This window comes from Microtus ochrogaster, chromosome 16 (genome assembly GCF_000317375.1).
Source record: "Microtus ochrogaster isolate Prairie Vole_2 chromosome 16, MicOch1.0, whole genome shotgun sequence".
NCBI lineage: Eukaryota > Metazoa > Chordata > Mammalia > Rodentia > Cricetidae > Microtus > Microtus ochrogaster.
Genome location: NC_022018.1, coordinates 22,488,639 through 22,513,186, shown reverse-complemented (window position 1 = coordinate 22,513,186; position 24,548 = coordinate 22,488,639). Strand labels below are relative to the sequence as shown.

The 24,548-nt window shown below is 45.1% G+C and overlaps 1 protein-coding gene across 2 annotated transcripts in view; it reads left to right on the top strand.

Moving 5' to 3' along the window:
• Positions 1-2,692: 2,692 nt before the first annotated feature.
• Mcm10 (minichromosome maintenance 10 replication initiation factor) overlaps positions 2,693-24,548 on the top strand; it is a 24,636-nt gene continuing 2,780 nt past the window's right edge. Inside the window, exons 1-18 of one of the 2 annotated variants that reach the window (XM_026783069.1) lie at positions 2,693-2,761; positions 5,997-6,084; positions 7,197-7,520; positions 9,005-9,109; positions 9,232-9,369; positions 9,827-10,001; positions 10,988-11,153; positions 11,906-12,073; positions 13,724-13,840; positions 14,006-14,202; positions 15,680-15,780; positions 16,357-16,464; positions 16,554-16,671; positions 18,818-19,046; positions 20,658-20,802; positions 21,564-21,679; positions 23,361-23,474; positions 24,238-24,383. In XM_026783069.1, coding sequence (XP_026638870.1) covers positions 6,078-6,084; positions 7,197-7,520; positions 9,005-9,109; positions 9,232-9,369; positions 9,827-10,001; positions 10,988-11,153; positions 11,906-12,073; positions 13,724-13,840; positions 14,006-14,202; positions 15,680-15,780; positions 16,357-16,464; positions 16,554-16,671; positions 18,818-19,046; positions 20,658-20,802; positions 21,564-21,679; positions 23,361-23,474; positions 24,238-24,383 — 2,474 coding nt within the window. In that variant the 5' untranslated portion in view covers positions 2,693-2,761; positions 5,997-6,077. Of the gene's footprint in view, positions 2,762-5,996; positions 6,085-7,196; positions 7,521-9,004; positions 9,110-9,231; positions 9,370-9,766; positions 10,002-10,987; positions 11,154-11,905; positions 12,074-13,723; positions 13,841-14,005; positions 14,203-15,679; positions 15,781-16,356; positions 16,465-16,553; positions 16,672-18,817; positions 19,047-20,657; positions 20,803-21,563; positions 21,680-23,360; positions 23,475-24,237; positions 24,384-24,548 lie in introns of both variants that reach the window. The other variant, XM_013349033.2, reaches the window with a different exon arrangement.

The following is a 24,548-nucleotide window of genomic DNA, read 5'->3' as shown; positions in this document are numbered from 1 at the left end:
CCCTGCAATATTTTAAAGCTAGTGTGCGGGCCCTAGTTTTTCTTCTAAGAGAGTGAAGCCTGTCTTGAGTTCCTCAGTTAAAGAGAAGCAAGCTGCTCCTGGTCCTCTCTTCCTTCTCTTTCTGAGTGTTGTGCTTTAGCTATGAAGTGTCCTCCCCTGTAACAGGAGGAGACAGGGCCTGCTTTTTGTCCCTGCCGCCCAGCTAGCTTACACCTGAAATAATCACACACACACACAAAAAAAAACTGTATTCATTTAAATACTGCCTGGCCCATTAGTTCTAGCCTCTTATTGGCTAACTCTCACATATTAGTTTAACCCATCTCCATTAACGTGTATCGCACTTGACTGTGGCTTACTGGCATGAGTCTAACCAGCGTCCATCTCGGACAGGAGAACCTTGACATCTCGACTCTGCCCTTCTTCCTCCCAGCATTTCGTTCTGTCTACTCCGCCTACCTAAGTGTTGCCCTATCAAAAGGCCAAGGCAATTTCTTTATTCAACCAATGAAAGCAACACATAGACAGAAAAACCTCCTACACCACTCCCCAAATGACTCCTGTCCTGAAGTCCTGGCCCCCAGGGGAATCAATGTTCAGAAGAGGATCTTTGAGAAAATGAGGATTCCTTCACCGATGGATTCCAGGTTTGAATAGACTAGTGAGATGTGGTGGAATTTTGGAAGGGAAGGCCTAGCTGGAGAAAGCAGATCCCTGAAGGCAGGAATGATAAACTTTGTTCTTGGCCTTCCCGTTATTCCTGGCTGCCATGAGGGGAGCAGCTCTGCTCAGCCACACCACACCCTCCCGCCATGCTCTGCCTCATTAACCATACCCTTGTGCCCTACCAAAGTCTGTAAACAACAATCAAAGTCACTCCTGCCTTATGCTGTCTCGGGTATTTTGTCACAGAAGTGACTGACATACTCATATGCCAGTCTGAATCCCAAATGCTCCACATCATCTCCCTTAGACATGTGCTTCCCATTTTCCCCACTGAAGAGCAGACCTCGAGACACCCAGTTAACCAGCCCTGTTCTGTCTGCCTTTCCTCTCCCTCCTCTCCCTCTTCCTGATATCCCAGATAAATGGATTCTGAATCTTTTTTTTTTAAAATCACTTTCTCCTCTTTCCTCAAAATTGCCACCAAACCAATTTCAATACAGATTGCTTGGTTCTCCGCATTCATTTGTGCTTGAGTGCTTGGATTGACTGATAGCTTCCTGTTCCTCAGAGTGCATAGGAAGCAAAGGTTACCTGGACCGTTCAGGGGAAGAAAGGAACTTCAGAGTGACACAAGAATTAGTCTATCTAGACGGGCTGTGGTGGGCCACACCTTTACTCCCAGCACTTGGGCGGCAGAGACACGTAGATATTATCTAAATTCAAAGGTTGCCTGGTCTACAAAGTGAGTTTACAGGACAGAGCTGGATGGTGGTGGCGGTGCACACCTTTAATCCCAGTGCTGGGGAGGCAGAGACAGGTAGATCTCTGTGAGTTTGAAGCCAGCCTGGTCTACAGAACAAGTTCTAGGTGGGCTCCAAAGCTACAGAGAAATCATGTCTCAAAAAAAAAAAAAAACAAAAAAACAAAAAAACAAAAAAACCCACACACTCACACACACACAAAAAGCAAGTTAGGCACGGTGACACAGGCCTTTAATCCCAGCACGTGGAAGGCAGAGACGTGTGGATCTCTGTAACCTCAAGGCTGATCTGCATAGAAAGTTCCAGGCCAGAGCTACAAGGAGAGACCTTGTCTAAAGCAACAACAAAATTGTGCATGGAAAAAAATGTGCATGGAAGTCTTCGTTATTATGGAAGCTAAATATTCCGCATTTGGAAACTGGTTTGGGTTTTTTGTTTGTTTGTTTCTGTTTTTTGTTTTTTCAGGACAGGGTTTCTCTGTAGACATTGGAACCTGTCCCGGAACTAGCTCAGGCTGGTAGATCAGGCTGGCCTCGAACTCACAAACATCTGCCTACTCTGCCTCTTGAGTGCTGGGATTAAAGGCGTGCACCACCACTGCCCAGCTTGGAAACTGCTTTTAGTACTAAGTATAAACACTGTTTAGGATGTAAATACATGAAATTTGAATTTTACTAAAGAATGATCTAATAAATTATTCTCAACTCTGACCTAAATTCTAGTTTCCCAACTCTGCACTATCCTAGGAATATTGGTTTCTGAGCCCAAAAATATCATCTAGCCTTCCCTCATTTTACAGATGATGAAACAAAATCTGAAGAGATGTTAGTTCCTGTATGTCAGACAGTGAAAAGTAGAAACTTGGCTCTCTCTGTATTTAAATCTTAATATCTAAACTGGACACAGGATCAGCAAAACTGGTTCAGACTTCGATACGTTCACTTACACCAGGGAGACCTGTGAGGGCAGCAGTGAACGTCGTTTGATAGTCGTCTAGGCTTGTGTAGTTAGTACTTAGAGAAACTCCATTTAACTGAGAGGGGTAAACGCTGGAGTTCGGACGCGCTAGGGAACTTAGTTACAGGAACCGGCGGGTTCACTAACCGGAAGTTCTTTGCCCATAACAAAGATGGCGCTGAGGGACCTACACCAAATCAGCTTTCTCTACTGAGAGGCGGTGTTTACCCCGCCCAGAATGAGTGGCAGCGCACAGTTCCGATGTAGCCAATCAGAGGCGTCCTCGCTAGGCGAGCGCGTGACGTCAGAGGCGGGGCGGAGTCCAGTTGTAATTTTTGGCGCGTTCCTGTGCGGGCCGGGAAGAGACGGGGTGTTGGGTGAGTAATGCCGGGCCTAGGGCGTGTGAGAGACTCAGGGCGTCTGCGAAGGGTTTGGGGTCCAAGGGAGAGAGGCGCGAAACTCTGAGGCTGAGAGGCGGCGAGATTCGGATCGGGCGAACTGGAGACCTTCGGCCGGGGCTGGAAGATTGAGGGCTCGTGTGCTTAAGGAGCCTCTTTTAGTTTGTATTCTTTTGAAGAGCGCCCCTTTATTTCTGTTTTTTAAAAGTTTATCTTTGACAATTTAGTGTATACACATGGAGATTTGGTCACATTTACCCCTCCCCTCTTATCCTCCTCCTCTTTCTCTGAACCCCGTCTTCACCGTACGTGCCCGGCTTTCAAGTCTTTTTAAAATAACCCACGGAATGCCGGTACGTTTGCTTGCCTTAAGAGCACCATTTTAAAATGCTCGCCGCCCCACTGATCCTCTCTTGCTGACCCCCATTAAGTGTGCATACTTTGTACCGGGCTCCTACAGAAAGAGACACGTAGTCTCTGCCCTACCCTTCCTAGGCTGGCATGAGGATCCAGACAACAGGCACCCACAGTGGACAGATGTGTAGTGACGAGGGCTAGAAGGGGCCTACAGATATGGCCGACTAGAAAGGCTAGAACTTAGCTAAGTGGAGATGAGAACGAAGTCCAGGGGAGCTTTCTGGTGGAGTGAGTGCTTAGAGCCTAAAAGCAGTGTATGGTTCAGGAAGCTGAAAGCAAGCCAATGGAGTAAACACAGGAAAGATGGGGAAATAAAAACAAGGGGAAAAAGTACCCATTGCTTGCTTCATGGGCTTTGTGAATTTTGTTCGAAGGATAATCGGAAATCATCAGAATGTTTCAATTGAAAGAATTTCATGGCCTGATTTATTTTCCTAAAGTATCACTGACTAAAGGGGTGAGTAGCTGGGGTGGTTGCTGCACTTGAGTGACAGATACAAGTTGAGCTCTGTGAATTTGAGGCCATAGTGACAGACCCTGGAGAGAGAGAGAATTAATTAATTAATTAATTAATTAATTAATTAATTAACTCTGGTGTATGAGGAATCAATTGTAGGGGAACAAAATCACCAGGACAGGAAGGTGATATAGTTAGTTATTCAGGGTGACCTAAATTAGGGTGCCAGCTGTCCCTAGGAGAAAAGTGGAAGACTAAGCATTTGTAGGTAGGAGCCATAGTATTGTTAGGATGCCCTGGTTGTCAGGAGCAGAAGGGTATACTGATTTGATTTGGGGAAGCAGGGCAGGAGACTGGTAGGAAGGAGCCAAGACAGTTTGCGTGTCTAACCCTCAAGAAGCTTACAATCGTGATATCCCAGTGGATATCCATACAAATGTCTATGGAGTGAGTGACGAGAATGTACCATAGTTAAAACCTTGACTTGCTAAAACTGCATGCCATAGCACAAGCAGAAGCTAAGGAATAGGATGCAGTTCTGAGAACCACTGAAGTCCAGCCAAGGATGGTGACACAGAGGCAGACTATGACTTCAAAGCAACCTCGTCTGTATAGTTCTGGACCGGCCAGCGTGACATAACGAAAGGGCAAGCTGGTTGTAGAACATTATAAGGTCCTGGGCTCAGTTGCACACATGAAACGGAAAGCAGGGTACGGAGTGGGGAAGGGGGTTTTCTTTTTTTTTTTTTTGTTTTTGTTTTTGTTTTGTTTTTCGAGACAGGGTTTCTCTGTAGCTTTGGAGCCTGTCCTGGAACTCCCTTGGTAGACCAGGCTGGCCTCGAACTCACAGAGATCCGCCTGCCTCTGCCTCCCAAGTGCTGGGATTACAGGCGTGCGCCACCACCGCCCAGCTGGGGGGGGTGGCGTTCATTCTAGTTATCAGGACAGTCTCATGAGTAGGAGGCCACGCTGAGCTGTGTTCAAGTTTGACCTTGTCTGAATAGTGAGAGTTTCTCAAAACACCGGAAAGAGTTGGGCGGTGTTATCCATTGTTTGGTTTTGTTTTTCTTCAAGACAGGACTTCTCTGTGTAGCCCTGGCTGTCCTGGAACTCACTTTGCACACCAGACCAGCCTCAGATTCAGAGGTCCGCCTGCTGTGGACCTTTGCAGATCTGTCTGGGAGACCTGGACTTTGAGGACCTTAAAAAGTGACTTAAAAAGTGCAATGATATAGTAGACGCTGCAGACAGTTGTACTTCAGTGTCTGTGTACTTTAGGACATGAGTGTAACAAAGAAAGATGGTCCAAGGAAGGGTGTTTGAGTTCGGAAAACCATGCAGATAAATGCCATACCAAATATTATAGTATAAACACATACTAAATATTAACAGAGCAGCCCTCTCCCAGAACTTTCTCAGAACAGACCGGTTGTCTGACACGTACTATAGATTATATCTGTCTTGAATGCAAGACAGAAGGCCATATCCACATTCAGGTTCTGTGTTCCAGCGTCCTTACAAGAATGAACACACCTTACAAACTGAATGCAAATGTTTGTCAAAGGAGGCATAAAATCACTTCCAAGAACAATCCAGGAACAAATGCATCTGAGGTAAAAGGCCCTCTGCCTTTTTTCCTGGAGTTTTCGCACAGTTCCCCAAGGCATTCAACATTCATCATTCTGTTGGTCGTGTTCTGACAGCCTGCTCCCACCTCTGCGTACTAGGATGAAAGGTGTTTGATACCATGCCCAGCTGCAATGTTATCCTTTTGTCTTAATTGTTCTTCTCCTCTGTGCTTTGCTACCTACTATGGCATAGCCAGGCACACCTTTAATCCTAGCACTCTGGAGGCAGAGGCAGGCAGATCGCTGTGAGTTTGAGGCCAGCCTGGTCTACAAGAGCTAGTTCCAGGAGGCTCCAAAACTACAGAGAAACCCTGTCTCAAAAAAAAAAAAAAAAAAAGTAGAACTATGTAGAATCTCAGTAGCTGCAATGATATAGTAGACCTCAAATGCTTTATAATAATAAAAAAAATGGGATAACAGCTTAAAATTTTCCCAGCCTGAATAGTTTCTGTTCACACCTTGTTGACTCTGTAGTCTCACACCCGACACTGCGCTTTACCTGGGACTCCATAGCCACAATTTGAAGCCAAGTGTAAGAGCACTTCTTATATGCAAGGAGGAGGATGCTACTGAGTGTTGATAATGGGGTGGGGGTGAGAAATGCCAAGTGCTGGATGCATTCCAAGGTTAGCTTTCACAGAATCGGGGATTTGGGTTCTGTTGGGTGTGAGGTGACTCAAGGGTGATGTGACCATCTCTTGGTTTTACACAGCCGAGATTCTTCTTCTCATCTCCTGGGCCGCCTACCCGATCTGCCGTCACACTTGCTCATCTCAACTATTCTCTCAACAGCATGAATGGTAAGGCCTTCCGCTTTCATTGGTTCCTCTTTGGTTCATGGAGAACTACCATTTGGTCTTCTTCTACTACAAAATAGTCATGTTTAGTGACTTGTCATGTCAAACTGTCAGGTCAGGGAATCAAGCTGGGCGGTCTGACTTCAGAGGTCACTCTGGATGCGAAAATCTTTTGAAATGGTTTGAGTCTAATAGTTTTTTGGTTTTTTTTTGTTGTTGTTGTTTTGTTTTGTTTTTGTTTTTTCAAGACAAGGTTTCTCTGTATAACAGCCCTGGCTGCCCTGGAAATAGCTCTTGTAGACCAGGCTGGCCTTGAACTCAGCAATCTTTACACCTCTGCCTCCAAGTGCTGGGATTAAAGGTGTGAGCCACCACTGCCCAGCTGAAACTGCACTTCTCTTTGACTCAGGCTTATTATACTTTGCCTTCTTTAAGCAAACGTTGAGATTTTCCTGGACAAGATCTTGTTTCAAAAACTCTTATGTTCTAGGTTGGGTTAATTTTATCATTCACGTGAAATCACCAATGGAATAAAGTGTTATTTATCTTTTTTAATTATTTTTATTTTATTTGCATTGGTGTTTTGCCTACATATATGTCTGTGTGAGGGTGTCAGATCTTGGGTTACAGGCAGTTGTGAGTTGCCATGTGGGTGCTGGGAATTGAACCTGGATCCTCTGGAAGAGCAGTCAGTGCTCTTAACCGCTGAACCATCTCTCCAACCCAAATAAAAGCAAATATGACAAAAATGTTAGTGATAGCTAATTCTAGGTGATGGCTATTTATATATCTTTCCTTATTTAAAAGTAACAATTGAAAAGTGAGAGAGTAGGTAAAGTCTGGTCTACATCTGAGTCTAAGTGTTCTTTAGTTATTCCTTGGTCAAATTCCATGAAAGTTGGTATTGCAGGAAGACGGCTCTTTAGAGCAGTGCCAGCAAGCGCTCGGTGCCTGGCCCCTGCTCTCAGGGTCAGGAAAGAATATAAAAGGCCAACAACCGCCAGCCGAGTGACAGATCTGGAGGCCTGTTTCTGTTGTGGTGTCTGTGCTGACTGAGTAAGTGTGCTTGTCGTATCCTTCTTCCTGGGGTAGACTTACTTTCCCGTTTCCCCTAGTGGAGGAAGACGACCTGTCTCTACTGGCATCCCTGCTGGAGGAGAACGAAGCAGCCTCGCCTTGTCATTCAGAAGAGAATAACTCCTTGTCTCCCGAGGGCGGTGAGCCTGATGAATTTGATGAGCTTTTTGATGCTGATGGCGATGGTGAATCTTACACAGAGGAGGCCGACAGTGGAGAAGAGGGAAAGAAAGAAAGCCAGGAGGAAAATTTGGCCACTCTCTTTGGCGATGTGGGGGACTTAACAGATGATGAGCAAGTTGAGAACAAGGTTCTCCCTGTTCCTGCTCCCAGCCAAGAAAAAACCAATCAGGAGTTGCAAGGTACCTGGATTGCTTCCTTTCCCCAGTTTATTCATGAGAAAGTAGATGACCACAAGTTTGATAGTTCTCTTTAAAATAGCTGCAGGTATAAGGGTGATGGCCAGTGGCTTTATTTAAAATAAATAAAAGGCTAGAAGAATGACTTCAGTCAGTAAAATGCATGGGGACTTGAGTCCAGATCCACAATGCCCACTCCAAAGCTGAGTGGTGTGGTGTGTATCTATCTGTAACTCCAGTGTGAGCAGCTGGGGACAGATGGGACCCTGGGGCACAATCTGTGAGCTCAGTAAGAGACCCTGCCTCAAAAAAGTAGGAGCAATGAAAGACGACTGACAACAAAGCCCTTATGTGCGTGCACACACGTGACTGGACTTTAATGAGCTGATAAATGAGGCTTTTAAAGTCAGACTTCAGCATTCAAGGTCCTCCCTACATCCTTGTCAGCCAGCTCTAACTGATCTTCCCCAAAACGGCTCTAACGCTGTTCCTGCTGCTTTAGAATTTGTGTTCATGGGAGCCAGGGCAGGGCTACAAAGCTGCCATACAGTTTGTTTGAACAAGAGACCATTCCTGGACTGCCACTTTGAGGCATGCCCCTTTCTTTTCATACAGTTTTAAGTTAGAACAAGACTCAATAGTCGGCTGTTTCTCCCAATACATAACCCGGTGTTTGACGTGTAAGCTTCAATTTGTGAAGCAAACTATTGTTTGACTTATGTGGTAGGTGTCTGTACAAATTCCTCTTTTGTTTTTTTTTTTGGTTTGGGTTTCTGTTTTTCTGAGGAAGGGTCTTATCCTGGCTGTCACCTCAGCCGCCTGAGTGCTGGAATTACAGGGATGTACCGCCATGCTCAGCTAGTAGGATAAGCTCATAGCTAGCCCAAGCGTCGAAGGCTTGATTACTAGGGATAAAAAATTTGTTTCTCTATGGAACTTCTTGGAAATATAACAATTATTCCTGAGTTTGAAGTATGGGATTTGTTCTAGATAGTTTTCTGTCAGCTGGAATTATCTGAAAGGAGGGAACCTTAATTGAGAAAATACCTCCATAAGATTGGACTGTAAGGCATTTTCTTAATTAGTGATCACAGGGAAGGGCCAGCTCACTGTAGGTGGTGCCATTCCTGGGCTGGTGGTCCTGGGTTCTATAAGAACGAAGTCTGAGCAAGCCATAGGGAGCAAGTTAGTAAGCAGCATCCTCCATGGCCTCTGATCAGCTCCTGCCTCAAGGATCCTGCCCTGGTTGTGCTCCTTTCCTGACTTCCTTTGCTGATGAACAGTGCTGTGGAAGAGTAAGCCAAATAAACATTTCCCTCCCCAACTTGCTTTTGGTCATGGTGTTCATCACAGCAATAGTAACCCTGACTGAGACAGGACTGTGTTGTGAATCTCGAGGTTGGGACAAGGACAGCAGGAATACGGCCAGTGTTTGTGTCAGGTACAGTACTTTATCCCCTGATTCTTAGTATATTTTTCTCTCATAGATGAATTAAAGAAGTTGCAAGAGCAGATGAAGTCCTTACAGGAGCAGCTAAAGGCAGCATCGATTAAACAGCCTCCAAGTATAGCCCTTTTGCACAAATCACCTGGTAATGTGACTTAATTCTAGCAATAATATGCATATTTGTTACTAAGAAACAATAACATTACTGTTTTTATTCAGCTCCTGCCAAAACCGCAGCATTCCTAATTCCTTTTATTTTCAATCAAGGAGGTGCATCTCTTCAGCCCCCTCTTAAGGAAAAGAAAGTTCGGAGAATTCAGGAGTCAGCATGCTTTTCTGCAGAGCTTGATGTCCCTGCTTTACCCAGAGCCAAGCGGGTAGCTAGGATGCCAAAGACTCCTGCAGGTATGGTACTCAAGGCCTCACTGGTCTCACTGCTCCACCTTGTTGAAAATACATCGTCTGCTGGGGGATGTGTGTGTTGTGTGTGTACCAGCTCCCATGGAACTGGAGTTAAAAGTATTTGTGAGCTTCCCAACCATTTCCACTCAAAATTCTGTTGGGCAGCACTGCAGAGATTTGGTCTTCTGTCTCAAGATTTGTTTGCCTAAGGCATCTTGGTGCGTACCTCTACATCCAAAATTTGGAGGAACCTCCATGCTAGGCCAGCCTGGGCTACATATTGAGACCCAGTCTCAAAACAGCAACAAAAATTATCCCATATGTTGATTAAAAAAGAACTCCCTAAGCAGGTTTATGCCTCTCAGTCATTTTCTCTCCACTTGTTATGCTAATTTTCTAGAGTCATCTTCAAGGACAAGCACACCCTCACAACCGCTACAGGTTATTTCCAATTTTCTAGAGCCCAGAAGCTCCTCTCCAAGACCAAAAAGTGCACCTTTACCACAAACCGTTCCTGGAAACAAACCCAGTGGGATGACTAGAAATCAGAGCGCAGGAACCCCTGGGAATTCTGAAGAACGGGCCCCACAGGTTCCCCAGGTCTCCGTGGAAGCCTTCTCAGGCCTGCGTCTCAGGTCAGTAGCTATAACACGTCCCACTAGATGGCTCTGTGTCCTGTCAGACTGGGAACTCCACAGCACAGCGGGCCATGCTATCTTTAGCCTAGTGCAGTTTGATGTGGCTGTCTAGGGACGGCAACACAGAAAAGAATAGTGGTGCACACCTTTAACCTCAGCTCTTAGGAGGCAGGAGGATCTCTGTGAGTTCAAGGCCAGCCTGGTCTACAGAGTAAGTCCTTGGTAGCCAAGGCTATGTAAAAGACCCTATTTCCAAAAACAAAAAAAGAATGTTTGCCTGTTAAAAGAAAATGGACAGATAATAGCTATTTAATCAGACATTGTCATATCAAAACAGTGATAGAGATCTTATTGTAAAACTTCCTATCTTTGTATAGGTGCACTTTAGACTCTTGTATGCAGGTTTAGAATCCTAGACTATTTTTTTAATTTATAAATATATGTAATTTAGGTGTGATGGTTCATACTTTTAATACCCACTCTCAGAAAACTAAGGAAAGAGGATTGAGAGTTTAAGGCTAGCCTGCATGACTACATGGCCAGCCTGGGCTATTAAAGTGAAACACAATCTCAAAGCAAAAAAAGATAGTTTAACCAGAATAGCAGTACCTTCTTATAATTTCTTGTAATTACAAAGGATTATAAAGTAAACTTTATAGGCAAATCTATGTCCAGGGAAAAGTAATCTTCACTTTGAAAATTATTTTTTAATCTACTGTACGGGGGAAAAAAAAGCTTACTTTAGCCAGACTGAGGCAGGAAGATTATGAGTTCTAGGCCAACCTGAGCTAAAAACTGAGTTCCTGTCCCAAGAAACCAAAACTAACTAAATAAAAATAAATGTATGCTAAATCCATATTATACAAAAGTTTCCTGAGCACTGAAGAGGTTGCTGCCCCTGTAGCCCCCCTTACCACCTGGTAAGGTGCCAGGTGGTCTACTGCCAGAAAAATAACCCATTAATTACTGGCTTCTTGACGCAGGCGACCTCGAGTGTCCTCCACAGAAATGGACAGGAAAATGACAGGTCGGAAACTGATCAGACTGTCTCAGATCAAGGAGAAGATGGCCACTGAGAACCTGGAAGAAACGGACTGGGTGACATTCGGGGTGATACTGAGAAAAGTGACTCCACAGAGTACCAACAGTGTAAGCTGCTCCTGCCCAGGCTAACGGCGGGTCTCCCAGCCTTAGCTGCTGCCTGTCGGTCCTCTTGAAATAACCTCCAGTCAGCTCATGTCTTTGGGTTGGTGTCCAAGGGTACCATTAGCAGAGAACTCTTGACTGAGTGCCAGCTGGGCTTCTTGTTATCCAGTCATTTTTACTGCATTTCGGTTGTCACTTTTTAAGGGACACTTGTGTCCTGTGGAGAAAGCCAAGTCATTAGAGACGCTGAGTCCACAAATCCCAGAGATCTCCATGGTTGTAAGATGACAGTCCAGAGGTGCTGAGATGTTTGGCCCATTCCAGCGAGGTGTGTGCTTGGATAACTGTTAGCAGCGCAGTTGGTGACAGTTGGTTACCTGGTATCTAGTCCTATGATCAGGTTAGGAATGATAACGCCATAGCTGCTGCTTGTCTCACTAGGGTGGGTGTGAGAAGTTGGGACACACGACCACGTACTGTGACACTGGACAGAAGTGCTGGCCCTTAGACCAGTTAGACCCTCTGCTAAGTTTGCTTGTGGCCTGCCTTGCTTCTCTTTCATCCCAAATGAGGCAGGTAATAAATGCTAAAGCCCAAAGAAAGAATTAGCGTAGAATTTGAAAAGCACTCTGACAGCCATTTCTTTCAGGTGAATTAGATTCAAATATTTTCCCACAATAAAACACTTGAACCCTAAATGGAGGCACTATCAAATAGGATTCAAAAGTGATTAAAAGTAGCTCTGTTCACTCCAGGGGAAAACATTTAGCATCTGGAAACTAAATGACCTTCGTGACCTGACGCGGTGTGTGTCCTTGTTCTTGTTTGGAGAAGTTCACAAAGATCTCTGGAAGACAGAACAAGGGACTGTCATAGGATTGCTCAATGCAAATCCCATGAAGCCCAAAGAAGGCTCCGAGGAGGTAAGACTATCAGCTTTGACTGTGTGGTTTATACACTTAGTGTTTTATCAGAAACATCTGTGTGAATCTACCTCTGAGCTGTCCTGACCCTTGTCCCCATTGTTCTGGTTCTTCATTTGTTGGCTCATTGCCTACCAATATTCTCTGAATCTACTTACTCTAAATCGTTTTGAATTAGTGCCACAGTTCCCAGAGTTAACTCTTATTATTATCAAAGGAAAAGAGAGTGCATGTCTGTGGAGATGCAAGCACAGCTCTACGGAGTCCCTTCCCTCCCACCTTTCTGGAACTGCACTCCAGGCTTGCACAGTAAGCGCTTTTACCTGCCGAGCCATTTCGCCAGCTCGAGTTGATTGAGCTCTTCCACTCAGGTTTCCTTAGCTTTGCATAAATTTCCAGGGCTGTATCAAGAGGCCAGTGTGTTGCAGTTGAATGAATTTTGCTTCATTAATTTTACAGTCCTAGCTGGAGCTTAGAGGCAAAGCAAATCTTTAACCTCCCCATCGTCATTCGCATTCTGGGTTACTTTGCCTCCTGGTGAATTGCCAGCCAGTGTGAACTGCAGTGGGTAGTCTTTCTACACTGACCCAGGAGAGAATGGTGAAAAGTCTTCATCTGTGTCTCCCCACCCTGGAAGGTGGAACATTGGTTACTACTGATCCTGGATTGTGATTAGCTCTGATTAGCTTGGTGTTCTCTGCTAAAATTCCTAGATCTGGCATTCAGTTTTGCACAGGCTCTGCTACCAGAGTGTGAATCCAATAGGCAAATCTATTCCATTACAGGCAGGCTCATCTCTCTAGACTCAGGAGAGCTCTCCAGTGTACATGGAGTCTTACCTGTGGCCAACTTTGCTCCATGGCTAGCTGGGGATTTTAAAAGCTTTCTGATCTGGATTTTGTTACCTAGTAACCACTAGCCCTTCTGGTCTCAAGTGACAAGATATCCCCTTCTGGAAACAAGGGCAGAGCCCAGGCAGTTGAGAACATTCCTTCTTATCTCAGCCTGTTCTTGGTAGGTCTGTCTGAGGATTGGCAGCTGGGAATGGGAGAGTTGAGTCAGCCAAGGTCACTCAGAGACTGTCCTTCTGGCCTCTTACCACCATTGGCGGCAAGATGAAGGAGGGTGAGCCAGCCTGGCTCTTTTTAGTGGGAAATCAAGATTTTTGTGCCAATTCCTGTTTCAGTATAATTTGTCAGGCCTTATTATATGACCATTGTTGGCTGTAAGGAATGCTGGGAAAACAGGGCCACTACATCCATTGTCTGAGGCTAAGCACTTGACCAGCCAGGACAGTCAGGATTCCAATAACCAAGAGGAAGGAAAAGTTGGTTAGACAGAAGGGAGCGGAATGAGTCTTCTGCTTTCCTCAGTTTATATCTGTATAGAGCTCTGGCTTCAAAAATGCCTAGCAAAAGCGGGGGGAGGTGGGGGGGGGCCACGCCTTTAATCCCAGGGCTCAGGAGGCAGAGGCAGATCTCTGTGAGTTCAAGGCCAGCCTGATCTACAAGAGCCACTTCCAGGACAGGCTCCAAAGCTATAGATAAACCCTGTTTCAAAAAAGCAAAGAAAAAAAATGCCTTCCAAAATCAGCTGCAGAAATCTTCACCCATTCTTACGATAAAGGCTTGTGTAACCTTTCTCTCACAGGTGTGCTTATCTATTGATCATCCTCAAAAAGTCTTAATTATGGGAGAAGCTATGGACCTGGGAACCTGTAAAGCCAAGAAGAAGAATGGAGAGCCGTGTACACAGATTGTTAATTTGGTGGGTCTCAAATCTGTCAGTCTGGGCTGTGCCTATGGTTTTGACTCAGTCATAAGGGATAGACTTTGGGTGCTGTAGTGGTGAGCCAGTGGGAGCTCTGGGAGAGTGGACTGCGCCACCTCCAGCCTGCTGCCCATGTCCTCACTGGGTGCTTTTCCCCAACAGCATGACTGCGAATACTGCCAGTATCACATCCAGGCCCAGTACAAGAAGCTTAGTGCAAAGCGGTCCGATCTGCAGTCGACCTTCTCCGGAGGACGGATTCCAAAGAAGTTCCGCAAAGGCACCAGCCTAAAAGAGCGGCTGTGCCAAGATGGTTTCTACTACGGCGGGGTTTCTTCTGAATCCTTTGCGGCGTCCATGTACGACATTTCTCGGGGCTGCATTTGGGAAAGGATTTCGCCAAAGTGGTTAAGAGCATCTTTCGTTCCTAGAGAGAGAGAGGAGTACACTCAGAATGAATGGAGAGTCATGTGATCTGAACATAGAGCCCATGCTTCATGTTTAGCTGAGTGGGGTGGCCCACATTTGCAGGCCCAGCTCTTGGGAGACTGAGACAGAAAGAACATGAGCCCAAGACCAACCTAAGCCTCCCAAATGGAGGAAGCAGTCTGGAGAGGTGGGCGTACTCTTTGCCAGAGGACCTGAGTTTGCTTCCCCGTACTCAGGCCAGGTGGCTCACAGCCTCTGTAACTCCAGCCTCAGGAGATGCCCTGCTCTTTGTTGACCTCTCTGGGCACTGCACTCACTGTGCAAACCTACACACACACACGCGCATATACACATAAAAATAAATAAACATTTTTCTAAAGTGAAAAACAATTGCCAGGCAGTGGTGGCACACGCCTTTTCCCCTAGCACTTGGGAGGCAGAGGCATGCAGATCTCAGTGGGTTCAGGATCAACGTGGTCTACAGAGCTAGTTGTTCCAGGACAGCAAGGACTACAAAAAGGAATCCTGTCGGGGGGGGGGGGGGTTGTGAGGGGGAATGGGGGAGAAGAAAAGAGAAAACAGTCAAGAGATAGAGGCAGGAGAATCAGGACTCCATGCCCAGCTGTGGCAGAATTTCATGCCAGCTTAAGCTGTGTGAATTCCCGTATCAAAACAAAAGTGCCAACATCCCTTGAGTCATTCCCTTTTTTATTATTACTCGTTGTTACTATTTCTGTTGTCGTCATTACAGAGTGAGGTTGCAGACCTCCTAGAAGCCATTAACTTCATGGGTGCATGTGTGATGAAGCCTGGCCTTGACTTCCTGACCTCCTGCCTCCATCTCCCTAGTGCTGGGATGACATGTTTGTGCCACGCTGCCCAGCTTCTAATAACATTTTAAACTGACCTATAATTGTAAAATACTAAACTTTAACAGACACTAATTATTTTAAGACAAATCCTTAGGCTTCTGTATCACAGTACTGACATATTTTTTTTCCAACCCTTTGGCAAGACATCAAGCAAATCTGTAAGTTACCTGTTCTCCATCTGTGTTTAGTGTACAAACCAGAACTCTGGCTACTCAGTTATGGCTAGCAAAGCCTGCTTGTGTGAGGCTTGAGAAACTTGGGCTGTTGGTAACAAATGCATGCAAATCTTCATGGCTTGTGCTGGGCACTGGTGGCGCACACCTTTAATCCCAACACTCGGGAGGCAGAGGCAGGCGAATCTCAGTGAATTCGAGGCCAACCTGCTCTACAAGAGCTAGTTCCAGGATAGGCTTCAAAGCTACAGAAAAACCCTGTCTTGGAAAACAAAAAAAAAATACCAAAAAAATCTTCATGGTTTGTTTCTGAAGGCATTGCAGCTCAGTAATTTTTGCCTTGGTGGCTCTTGTCTTTTCAGGGCAGCAGCTATGGCTCCTAAGAAGAAAGTTCAAACTACTTTGACTAATTTGGTTGTGAGGGGCACAAACTCCATCATCCAGGAAACAAAACAAAAACTCGGTAATTTTTTTTCTGCACCCATTCTCTGTCTCCAGTAGATGCAGTATTTGGGATTGAGAATGGTTATGGCTTGCTTATGTTCTTTAGTGATGAATAGCCAATTATCACATGGTTAGTGGCCAGTGTTGCATAGACTAAAGGAAGAGAACCTTGGTGATGAGCAGTAAGGAAAATCTGCAACTTGATCTTAGCCAAGTCTTAGCTAGTCAGGCTCTCAGCATCTAGGATTAGTGTCAGGTTCCTGGCTGATTTTGTTAAAATAGGCCTAGGTGTGACAGCAAGAGTCTACTGGTACCTGTGGTCCTAAGGGTGACCAGTAACTTACTTGTATGGCCTCTTACTCATGTCCCAGAAATGGCATATCCCTGGGCCCCACAGACCTCAGGGGCTTAGCATTTGATATTCACAATCCCCTAGTCTGGCCTTTAAGTTAAAAATTCTGCATTTTCTTTGAGTAATCCATCTTATTTACTAACTAGTTACTAAGTTATGATTATAGTGTTTAAAAAGTGATGTCACATGATATGAAACCATTTAGATTCTGAATCCTCTAGAATTAATGTTTGCATATTTCAGGAATTCCCCAGAAGAGCTTGTCTTGCTCCGAGGAGTTCAGGGAATTGATGGCCCTGCCCACATTTGGAGCCAGAAACTTAAAGCACTTAGCCAAAGCCCAGTCTTCAGGTACAGTCAGCATATGTGATTATGGTGTGTCTGCCCATGTTCCCCAGACCTCCCTCCCCAACAACCCTAGCATGTGGCTTGTGTTTTAGGAGTAATGGGGAGCCCAAAACCTGCCATCCAGTCGATCTCCGCGTCAGCCCTCTTGAAGCAGCAAAAGCAGCAGATGCTAGAAATGCGGAAGCGGAAGTCGGAAGAGATACAGCAACGGTAAAAGAGTAGTTGAACTCCCTATTGGATAGATCACTCAGGACTCCTCAGAACACTCTAGTAGGTTTTTGAATGTGGCTGCCGATGTGGGTTGACTGTTTTTGTTATAACTTAAATGACATTGAGCTGTCTGTGTCTAGCTTAGGCTACTGCTCCCAGAGCCTGCTGGTACAAGAAATAGGTATGACCCTAGGAAGGTGAGAAGAGGCTTTCTGAACAATGGTCTTGACCTCACTATTTTATCTACAAAATGAGAAGTTTGGGTGGGGTGGTTCTGAAGTAAAGCCCCAGACTTTGTTATTTTAAAGGTTTCAAGCATGGGACTGGCAAGTGGCCCAGCAGGTAAACATGATTGCCACCAAGCCAGACAAGCTGAATCCCATCCCCAGGCCAACATGGTAAAAGTATAGAACCAACTCCCACAAGTTTTCCTCTGACCTCCTGTATGTACTCAGTGTTGGGCTTGCATGCATGCACGCACACATACACACATACATACATACATACATACATACATACATACATACATACATACATAAAAAGCAATTGTTTTGAAAGTGTCAGGCATGGTAGCACATGCCTATAATCCCAACCGTTGAAGGTAGAGGCAGGAGGGCTACAAGTTCGAGCAACAGTGTGACCCTGTAGGAAAACATTTACACATCCTTCTTGAGACTGTAGGGCTCACATCTTGTGGATGTTGCAGACAACTATAAAATATGAAATTCTTTTGTTTTACTGAGTTTTTTTCTTGTGCTTTTCGCATCTCCTGAAACTTACCATCTAACTTTTGTGTCTGTGCTATAATTGATCAGAGCTGGTACTGGTGAATTAGGTCGTTACGATAAGTAACCAGGCTAGCTCAAGAGTAACAGGAATACTTTAATAGTTAGAGAGGGGAAACTTACACTATAAGAATGGGAGTTTCGAAATCCAGTAGGTCCGGCAGGCACTGCGCAGAGAGGGCACACACTTGCATCTCCAGGTTTTTCTACCTGGGCTCCAGGTGGCCACACCCTAACCAGATGTGATTGGTTGAGCTTCCCCATCATCGCTGAATAGATGTTTCATGTGTGTGTAGAATGTCTTCACATTGAAGCCGTCTTAAGTATAACTAGGTAATTATTGGAAGGATGGTTCTCAGTCAGACAGTGTGGTGCATGCTGTAACCCTGACACTGATGAGACTTAGAATTGTCTGTTCTAGGTGCTTTGCTACATTGTAAGACCCTGACTCATGTAGCCTGGGTTAGCTTTGAACTCATCATCCTCCTGGCTTTGCCTCCCAAGTGTAGGAATGTGCCGCCACACCTGGCTTGAATCTTTTTCCTAATATGTTAAATCTATACAAAAGAATCACTGTACTGGGCGATGGTGGCGCATGCCTGCCTTTAATCCCAGCACTCTGGAGGCAGAGGCAGGTGGATCTTTGTGAGTTCAAGGCCAGCCTGGTCTACAAGAGCTAGTTCCAGGACAGGCTCCAAAGCTACAGAGAAACCCTGTCTTGAAAAACCAAAAAAAAAAAAAAAAAGAATCGCTGTGTAGGTTGCAGTGCCATTCTTGTTAAGAATCTCCTTTTCTTTACGGTTTCATGCATGTCTGTAAGGAATTTTAATCATTTTACCCCCTGCCATCACACCATCTCACCCCTCCCTTGTGAAGGATATTCCCTTCCTGTAGGATAAACTGAAAAGCAGGGAGATGCCGTGAGGCCCTGGGGGTCTTACAGCTAACCACACACAGAGTTACCTCCACATCGCAATTGTAGGTGTGTGCTGTAGACAGCGACTCCTGCAGAGCCAGCTGGTAAAGAGTCATCGGTTAGGCAGTGATAGAACAGCTACGGCATTCAGTTAGCCGACAGTGAGCAAAGCTGCTGTTGTTCTTGGTTGCTAATTTGAATTCTTAACCGAAGAAAGGAAAGTTGTTTACCTACAACTAGTTGTCCTCCCTTGCTTGTCTAGGGTCTCCCAGTCCGCTGAGAGTTCTAGACTTCAAGGTTTTTGAGCCCTGGGAGTGTATTTCCTTGCATTTATTTACTTTGGGATTTAGTTGTGGGTGGAGCCCAGGACCTGGAGTATGCTAGACAAATGATTTGTTAGCCACATGCGCAGCCCCTTATTTAGTTACTTCATATTCCTTTCAAGATTCCTTCAGAGCTCATCTGAAGTCCAGAGCCCAGCGGTGCCATGTTCGTCTCAACAGTCTGCTGCCCAGTCTCCTCGAATTGGGGCCGAGTTCCCCAGGTTGGAAAAAACCACAGCCACACGGATGCCTAAGCTTGGAAGAGGCATCTCAGAAGGGGATGATGTTCTCTTTTTTGATGAATCTCCGCCGCCAAAACCAAAGCTGGGTGCAGCAGCAGAAGCTAAAAAGGTAGCTGGGGTATGGGGATACGGCTCACTGATGAAGCGCTTGCTGTGCATGAGGACCTGAGTTCGGATCCCTAGTGCTCCTGTAAAAAGTGAGGCTTCACGGCTGCCTGCAGCACTAGTGGAGGAGGGGAGTGCACACAAATGGATCCCTGCTGACCAGCACTTCTGGGCTGGGGGAAGATCTTATCTCAAAAGATAAGGCTGGAGAGGTGGGTCACATTGGTTGGAGAAGTTGGGTGCTCTTAGAGGATCCTAGACCTGCAACAGACAGCTCACACAGCCTCTAACTGCCTGACACCCTCCTGCCCTCCAGGGCACCTGTACACACAGGGTACACACACAGATAAGCAGGTTCTCAGACATACAAATGAATTTTAAATAAATAAGGTGCGAGCAATCAAGGAAGAAAAACTCTGGTGTCCATTTGTGGCCTCCACAAGCTCCTGCGTGTGCACACAAGCACTCATACGTACTATAAACACCAAAGTATTTTTTGTTTGGTTTTGCTGGCTTCTGTTTTCATTGCTTGACTTAGTATTCTGTGACTAGAGATTGCATTTGAATCCCTGTGCTACTGTCCAGGAAAGATGGTCGCTTAGCAGCTGTTTACCAATTATCCTAAATAGATTCAAAGTAATTTGCACTGATGATGGTGTCAGCCTAATGTCATTAATCTAACCCAAGAAGGTGAGAGCCATTGTCTCAGTGCACTTTCTCGTCAGTCTAGAAGAAACAGCCTTCAGGAAGAGAGTGTCTCCATCTTGAGACAGTAGCTTTAGACAAAAAAAAAAAAATCCTGTAATTGTTGAGATAAAACTGCAAAATCTAAATAAATCCAGGGCTGCAACTATGTTTAGGGGCCCTTTGTGACTAAATTTATGAGTCATGAAAATTTTATTACTACTAAAAGTATGAGCACACAATGTCAGAAAATTAGTTCAGAGTCAAACACATGATGAATCCAGGCTGCTCCTGGTAATCCTTGCCCGTGTTGATGGAGAGACTTCTACAGACTTGCTTTTGAACCTGCCACATGCCATCCCAATACACAGCACCAATGAACACTGTGAAATCTTGGCTCAGGTTCCATGCTGTTTTATATTATAATTTACAGTGGTTCTGCTGTATGCACAACTTTCTACTCTTAGAGAAACATAATGGTTTAGTTACAGAAATTAAACATAATCACAGTAGCAAAGACACTTAATATTTTCCTCCCATCATTCATCAGCCTATAAGTATCAAATCAGTATATCTCTGAAGTGTTTTATGTTAGAACATTCGACTTTCCAACAACTTCCCTAAGCACACTTCTGCTACTTCATAGTGCTTATTTCTGTGAAATACCATTCATAGGCCCAGATCTTTGCTGTTTGTAGACCTATTTCTGTTCTGTCAAATTTTAGTAATTGTGTGTGCTCTTTTTGGTGTGTGTGTAGTGCACGTGTCATGCATGTGGTGGTCAGAGGACAACTTGCAGGAGGAGCTTCTCTCTGCCCTCCACATGGGTTCCCAGGACGGAACTCAGACCATCTTAGCAGCCCAGTTTCTCTAGAGAACAAAGGGGCTGAGGCCACAGGTATCTGTCTCATATCAACTCTTTTTTTTCTAGTTAGCTGCTATTGCAAAATTAAGGGCAAAAGGCCAGATTCTTACAAAAACGGATCCAAACAGTATTGTAAGGAAGCAGATGTGTCCCCAAGATGTACTGGAAGTGAAGGAGCGTGCAGAGAAGAGCAACATGGTTTCTCCTGAAGGTATTGCAGCTTCACAGTCAGTATCGGGATAGACAGATCCTGTTAGTAAAGAAGTACTCTTAAGTATTGCCAGTACCCTGACATTGTGTTGGTTCTGAACTGGTCTCAAAGTAGTCCAACTCTCCTCTTGCTCCAGTGTCCTGAGGTCTGGGTTTGTAGTCACATAGCACCTGCCTGGCTCATCCAGTTATTCTTATATAACACACTGACTTGGAATGGAATCATGTACAATTTGAGCACGTGAGGAAAGGATTGTTCACTGAATCTATGCGTTTTATATTTACATAAAGATTTTTGAAAGGAATGGAATTCCTTTGTTATAATTTGCTGTTTCTATTTTTAAAAACACGGGAGCTGCTAATGTCCTTTTAAATGGGCTCGTAAGTCAAATTTGTGTTCTTTTCTATCATTGTACTCAGAAGTGAAGGACAGTCTTCATGTCAGGCATGCTCCACCTCATGTTCTTGTTCTAGGCTCTACCTCTCTGTTTAGTTTTTTGTTACTTTTTGTTTGTTTGTTTTTAACAAAGCCTCATTATGCAGCCCAGGTTATCTTCAACCCTGGTAATTCTCCTGCCTTCCTTTGCCAATAATGGGATCACAGCCCCTCGTGCCCAGCTTTCTGTCCACTCTTACCCTGCCAGTTACAAGTGGGGTCCCTTTGTCAGGGTTGAAGAGCCTGGAAGGAACAGAAAGGGAAAGGAGCTGGTGGGTGAAGCACACTGGTTCCCTTGGTGTCTCAGTAATCGTTATGTTCTGCAGAAGATGAGCTGGAGCCTGCCAGGAAAAAAAGGAGAGAGCAACTTGCCTACTTAGAATCAGACGAATTCCAGAGAATTCTAAAAGCAAAGTCTAAGCACACAGACATCCTGAAAGAGGTAAGCGCCTAAGCAATCAGATCAGTGTCATTCAAATCAAGGTGCTAGTTGGACTATCTGCTTCTCTGCACAGGTGAAGACAGACCTGTGTGGTTCACTTTGAGAAGCAGGAATGTTTCAGATGGGGGATGTGTACGTGCATGTGTGTATGTGTGTGAGCATCAGAAGACAGCTCAGCTCTTGGGCTATGTGCCTGCTGACCTTTAAGCTTCTGGGCATTTCTCTTGGTTCTGCCTTAGTTGTGCTAGGGTTACAGATGCATGTTAATTTTTATGTGGATTCCAAGGATCCAGGTCAGGTGGTTCGACTTACAAAGCAAGTATTCTTACCCACTGAGCCATCTGCTTGGTACTCTCAAGTAATATTTTAAGTTTGCATTTGTCCTTGCCGTGAAGAATAACAACTGATGTATTATTAAATAGACTGCCATATCATGAAGTTTACATTTGGCTTGGCTGTGTTATATAGAAATAATGTTTACTACTTGTTTTCTTCTCTGTAATATGAGAGCAATTTTTTTCCATTCAGACATTTTTATACTGACATGTCAGGTACATCCAGTCAACAATTAACCCCATCGCTCCCAATCCCCTTTAATAGCAAGCATCCATATTAAAATTCATGGATAGTATAAATTGCCTGTACTTACAGTTTCCGAGATATCATTATGATATACAAACTATATGAGAGAGAACAGGAAAATATTTTTGACAATACTTATTTTGCCCTTTAAATGCTTGGAGATAGCTTACCCTAGGAGAAATAATATAGTCAGAGGCTTGAATCCGTAAGTGTAAATGAGACAGCCTAGAAACGAGGCTTCAGCAGAGCAGGCGTGAGTTATCCTGGGAACTAAACATTTCGTCGGTGCACACAGGAGCTGCCTAGTCATGTTCTTAGAATAGTCAAGTGTTTATCAACCATGCACAAGAGCATCACGCTGTGCAGAAAGCAGTTCTGTTCTGTATGTTATAGTCAGGTTCCTATCCACATGTCCCCTAAAGCATGCCACATCTGTGTAGGACACTGAATGCTGTTGTCATACGGGGAGTGACCCTGCTGGTAGCAGTCATTTAGATAGCAGATTCCCAGACTGTCCCCTGGGGAATGCCACTGTTCCCAATTATCTGTTCTTCTATTGATTAATACCTAACAATGGGGTCATAAGTCTTTCCACTGGACTGAAACTCAGAAAGGATGACAATGCCAGCCTCAAAGACTGCAGGCTGCACTCCTGTGTGTTCTGCACGCTCACCTTGTGCAGCTATCCAAAGGAGTGTCATCACTCTTTAGATACAGCCCCCTGCCCTCATCCCTGCTGCTCCAATTGCTTGGGATGCTCTTGTGCCCTGAGCACTTGTAGAGACCAGTACCTAGCAGATGGTGTGGCCACCCGTGGGGCCGTGTGGAATCTGTTGGAGCAGTCTGTTTACTGGCATTGCTAATAATGTCACTGGATTTATTTGAATTTGTTTTAAAAACCAAATGCCTTTAGATCTTTTTATTCCCTATCTTAAGGACTCTTTTTTTTCTGCCTCTTATGATCATTGGTTTGCAGTTGGTTTACTCTGTGAAGAATTCTGACATTTTGCCTGTCTCTTCAGTTCTGTTTTGATGGTTCTCGAACTATTGTGAGCATTACTGGATTTGGTGGAGTTACTCCTGTGGGTTTTCTCCTCAGGCCGAGGCTGAGCTACAGAAATCCTATTTTGAGCCACTAGTGAAAAAAGAACAAATGGAAGAAAAGATGAGGAACATCCGAGAAGTGAAGTGCCGAGTAGTGACGTGCAGGACGGTGTGTGCAAGGCTGTGTGGGACAAGTTGGCAGGGTATTAGGAATGTGGGGATGTGGGGCCGTGTCTTGTAATGTCATTTAGTTAGGCTGGAAAATAGACAAAGTTCAGGCTCCCTACCTGACGGGATGGTGATGCTGTGGAGCATTTGTAGGGAGATCCAGCCTTGTGGCTGCAACGACCAAGTTGTTCCTCCTGCTGTTTAAGTTCCAACACACCCTGTGTATTGATGGTTCAAAGTTTGCCATCTCTGGGAACTTGGCCAAACATTTAAAAAAATTTTTTTTTAATTATTTATTTATTTTGGAAGGGTTCTATGTAACTCTGACTGAGCTGAAACTTACTGTGTCTCAGGCTGTCCTTGAGCTTACTCCCCTTCTGCTGCAACCTCCCAAATGCTGGGTATAGAGACAGGCACCTCCAAACTCAACCTTCCTGACATCTCAGAGTAATGTTATTCTATGTGTCTGCTTAGCTGGAAATGAGGCAGGCATTAGGAAAAACAGTGTCAGAGAGAGTCAAGAAATCCACTTGAGCCTGGTGTGGTGACTCTGTGCCTCCAATCCCAGTATTTGAGAGATGGAAATAGGAGACTCGACGTGAGCATGAATTTGAGACCAGTGTGGGCTCCAGAACCCTGTCTCATAAAAAGGATGAGTTGATGAAGTCCCAGCAGGGACAGACTGTTGCGGGAAGACTCTCAGCAGCTCCTAGTCCCTCCTTCAAAGCCTCTCACTGCGCATGCGGTTTGTGTTGTCTGTGCAGTGTGCCTACACCCACTTCAAGCCACTGGAGACCTGCATCAGCGAACAGCATAACCTCCACTGGCACGATGGCATGAAGAGGTTTTTCAAATGTCCTTGTGGAAACAGGACCATCTCCCTTGACAGGCTCCCAAACAAGCACTGCAGGTAGGGGAATTGCCCGGGTTCTCTGTCTCTGCGGCACTTCCTTTATGGTACCTGGAGCATGAGATCATCACCCTATGCCTTCCTGTAGCTCCTGGTAACACGCAGGCTGAGACTGTTACCTGGGACCCCTGAGAAGTAGCCCCACTCCCCCAGGTGAAGGGTGTG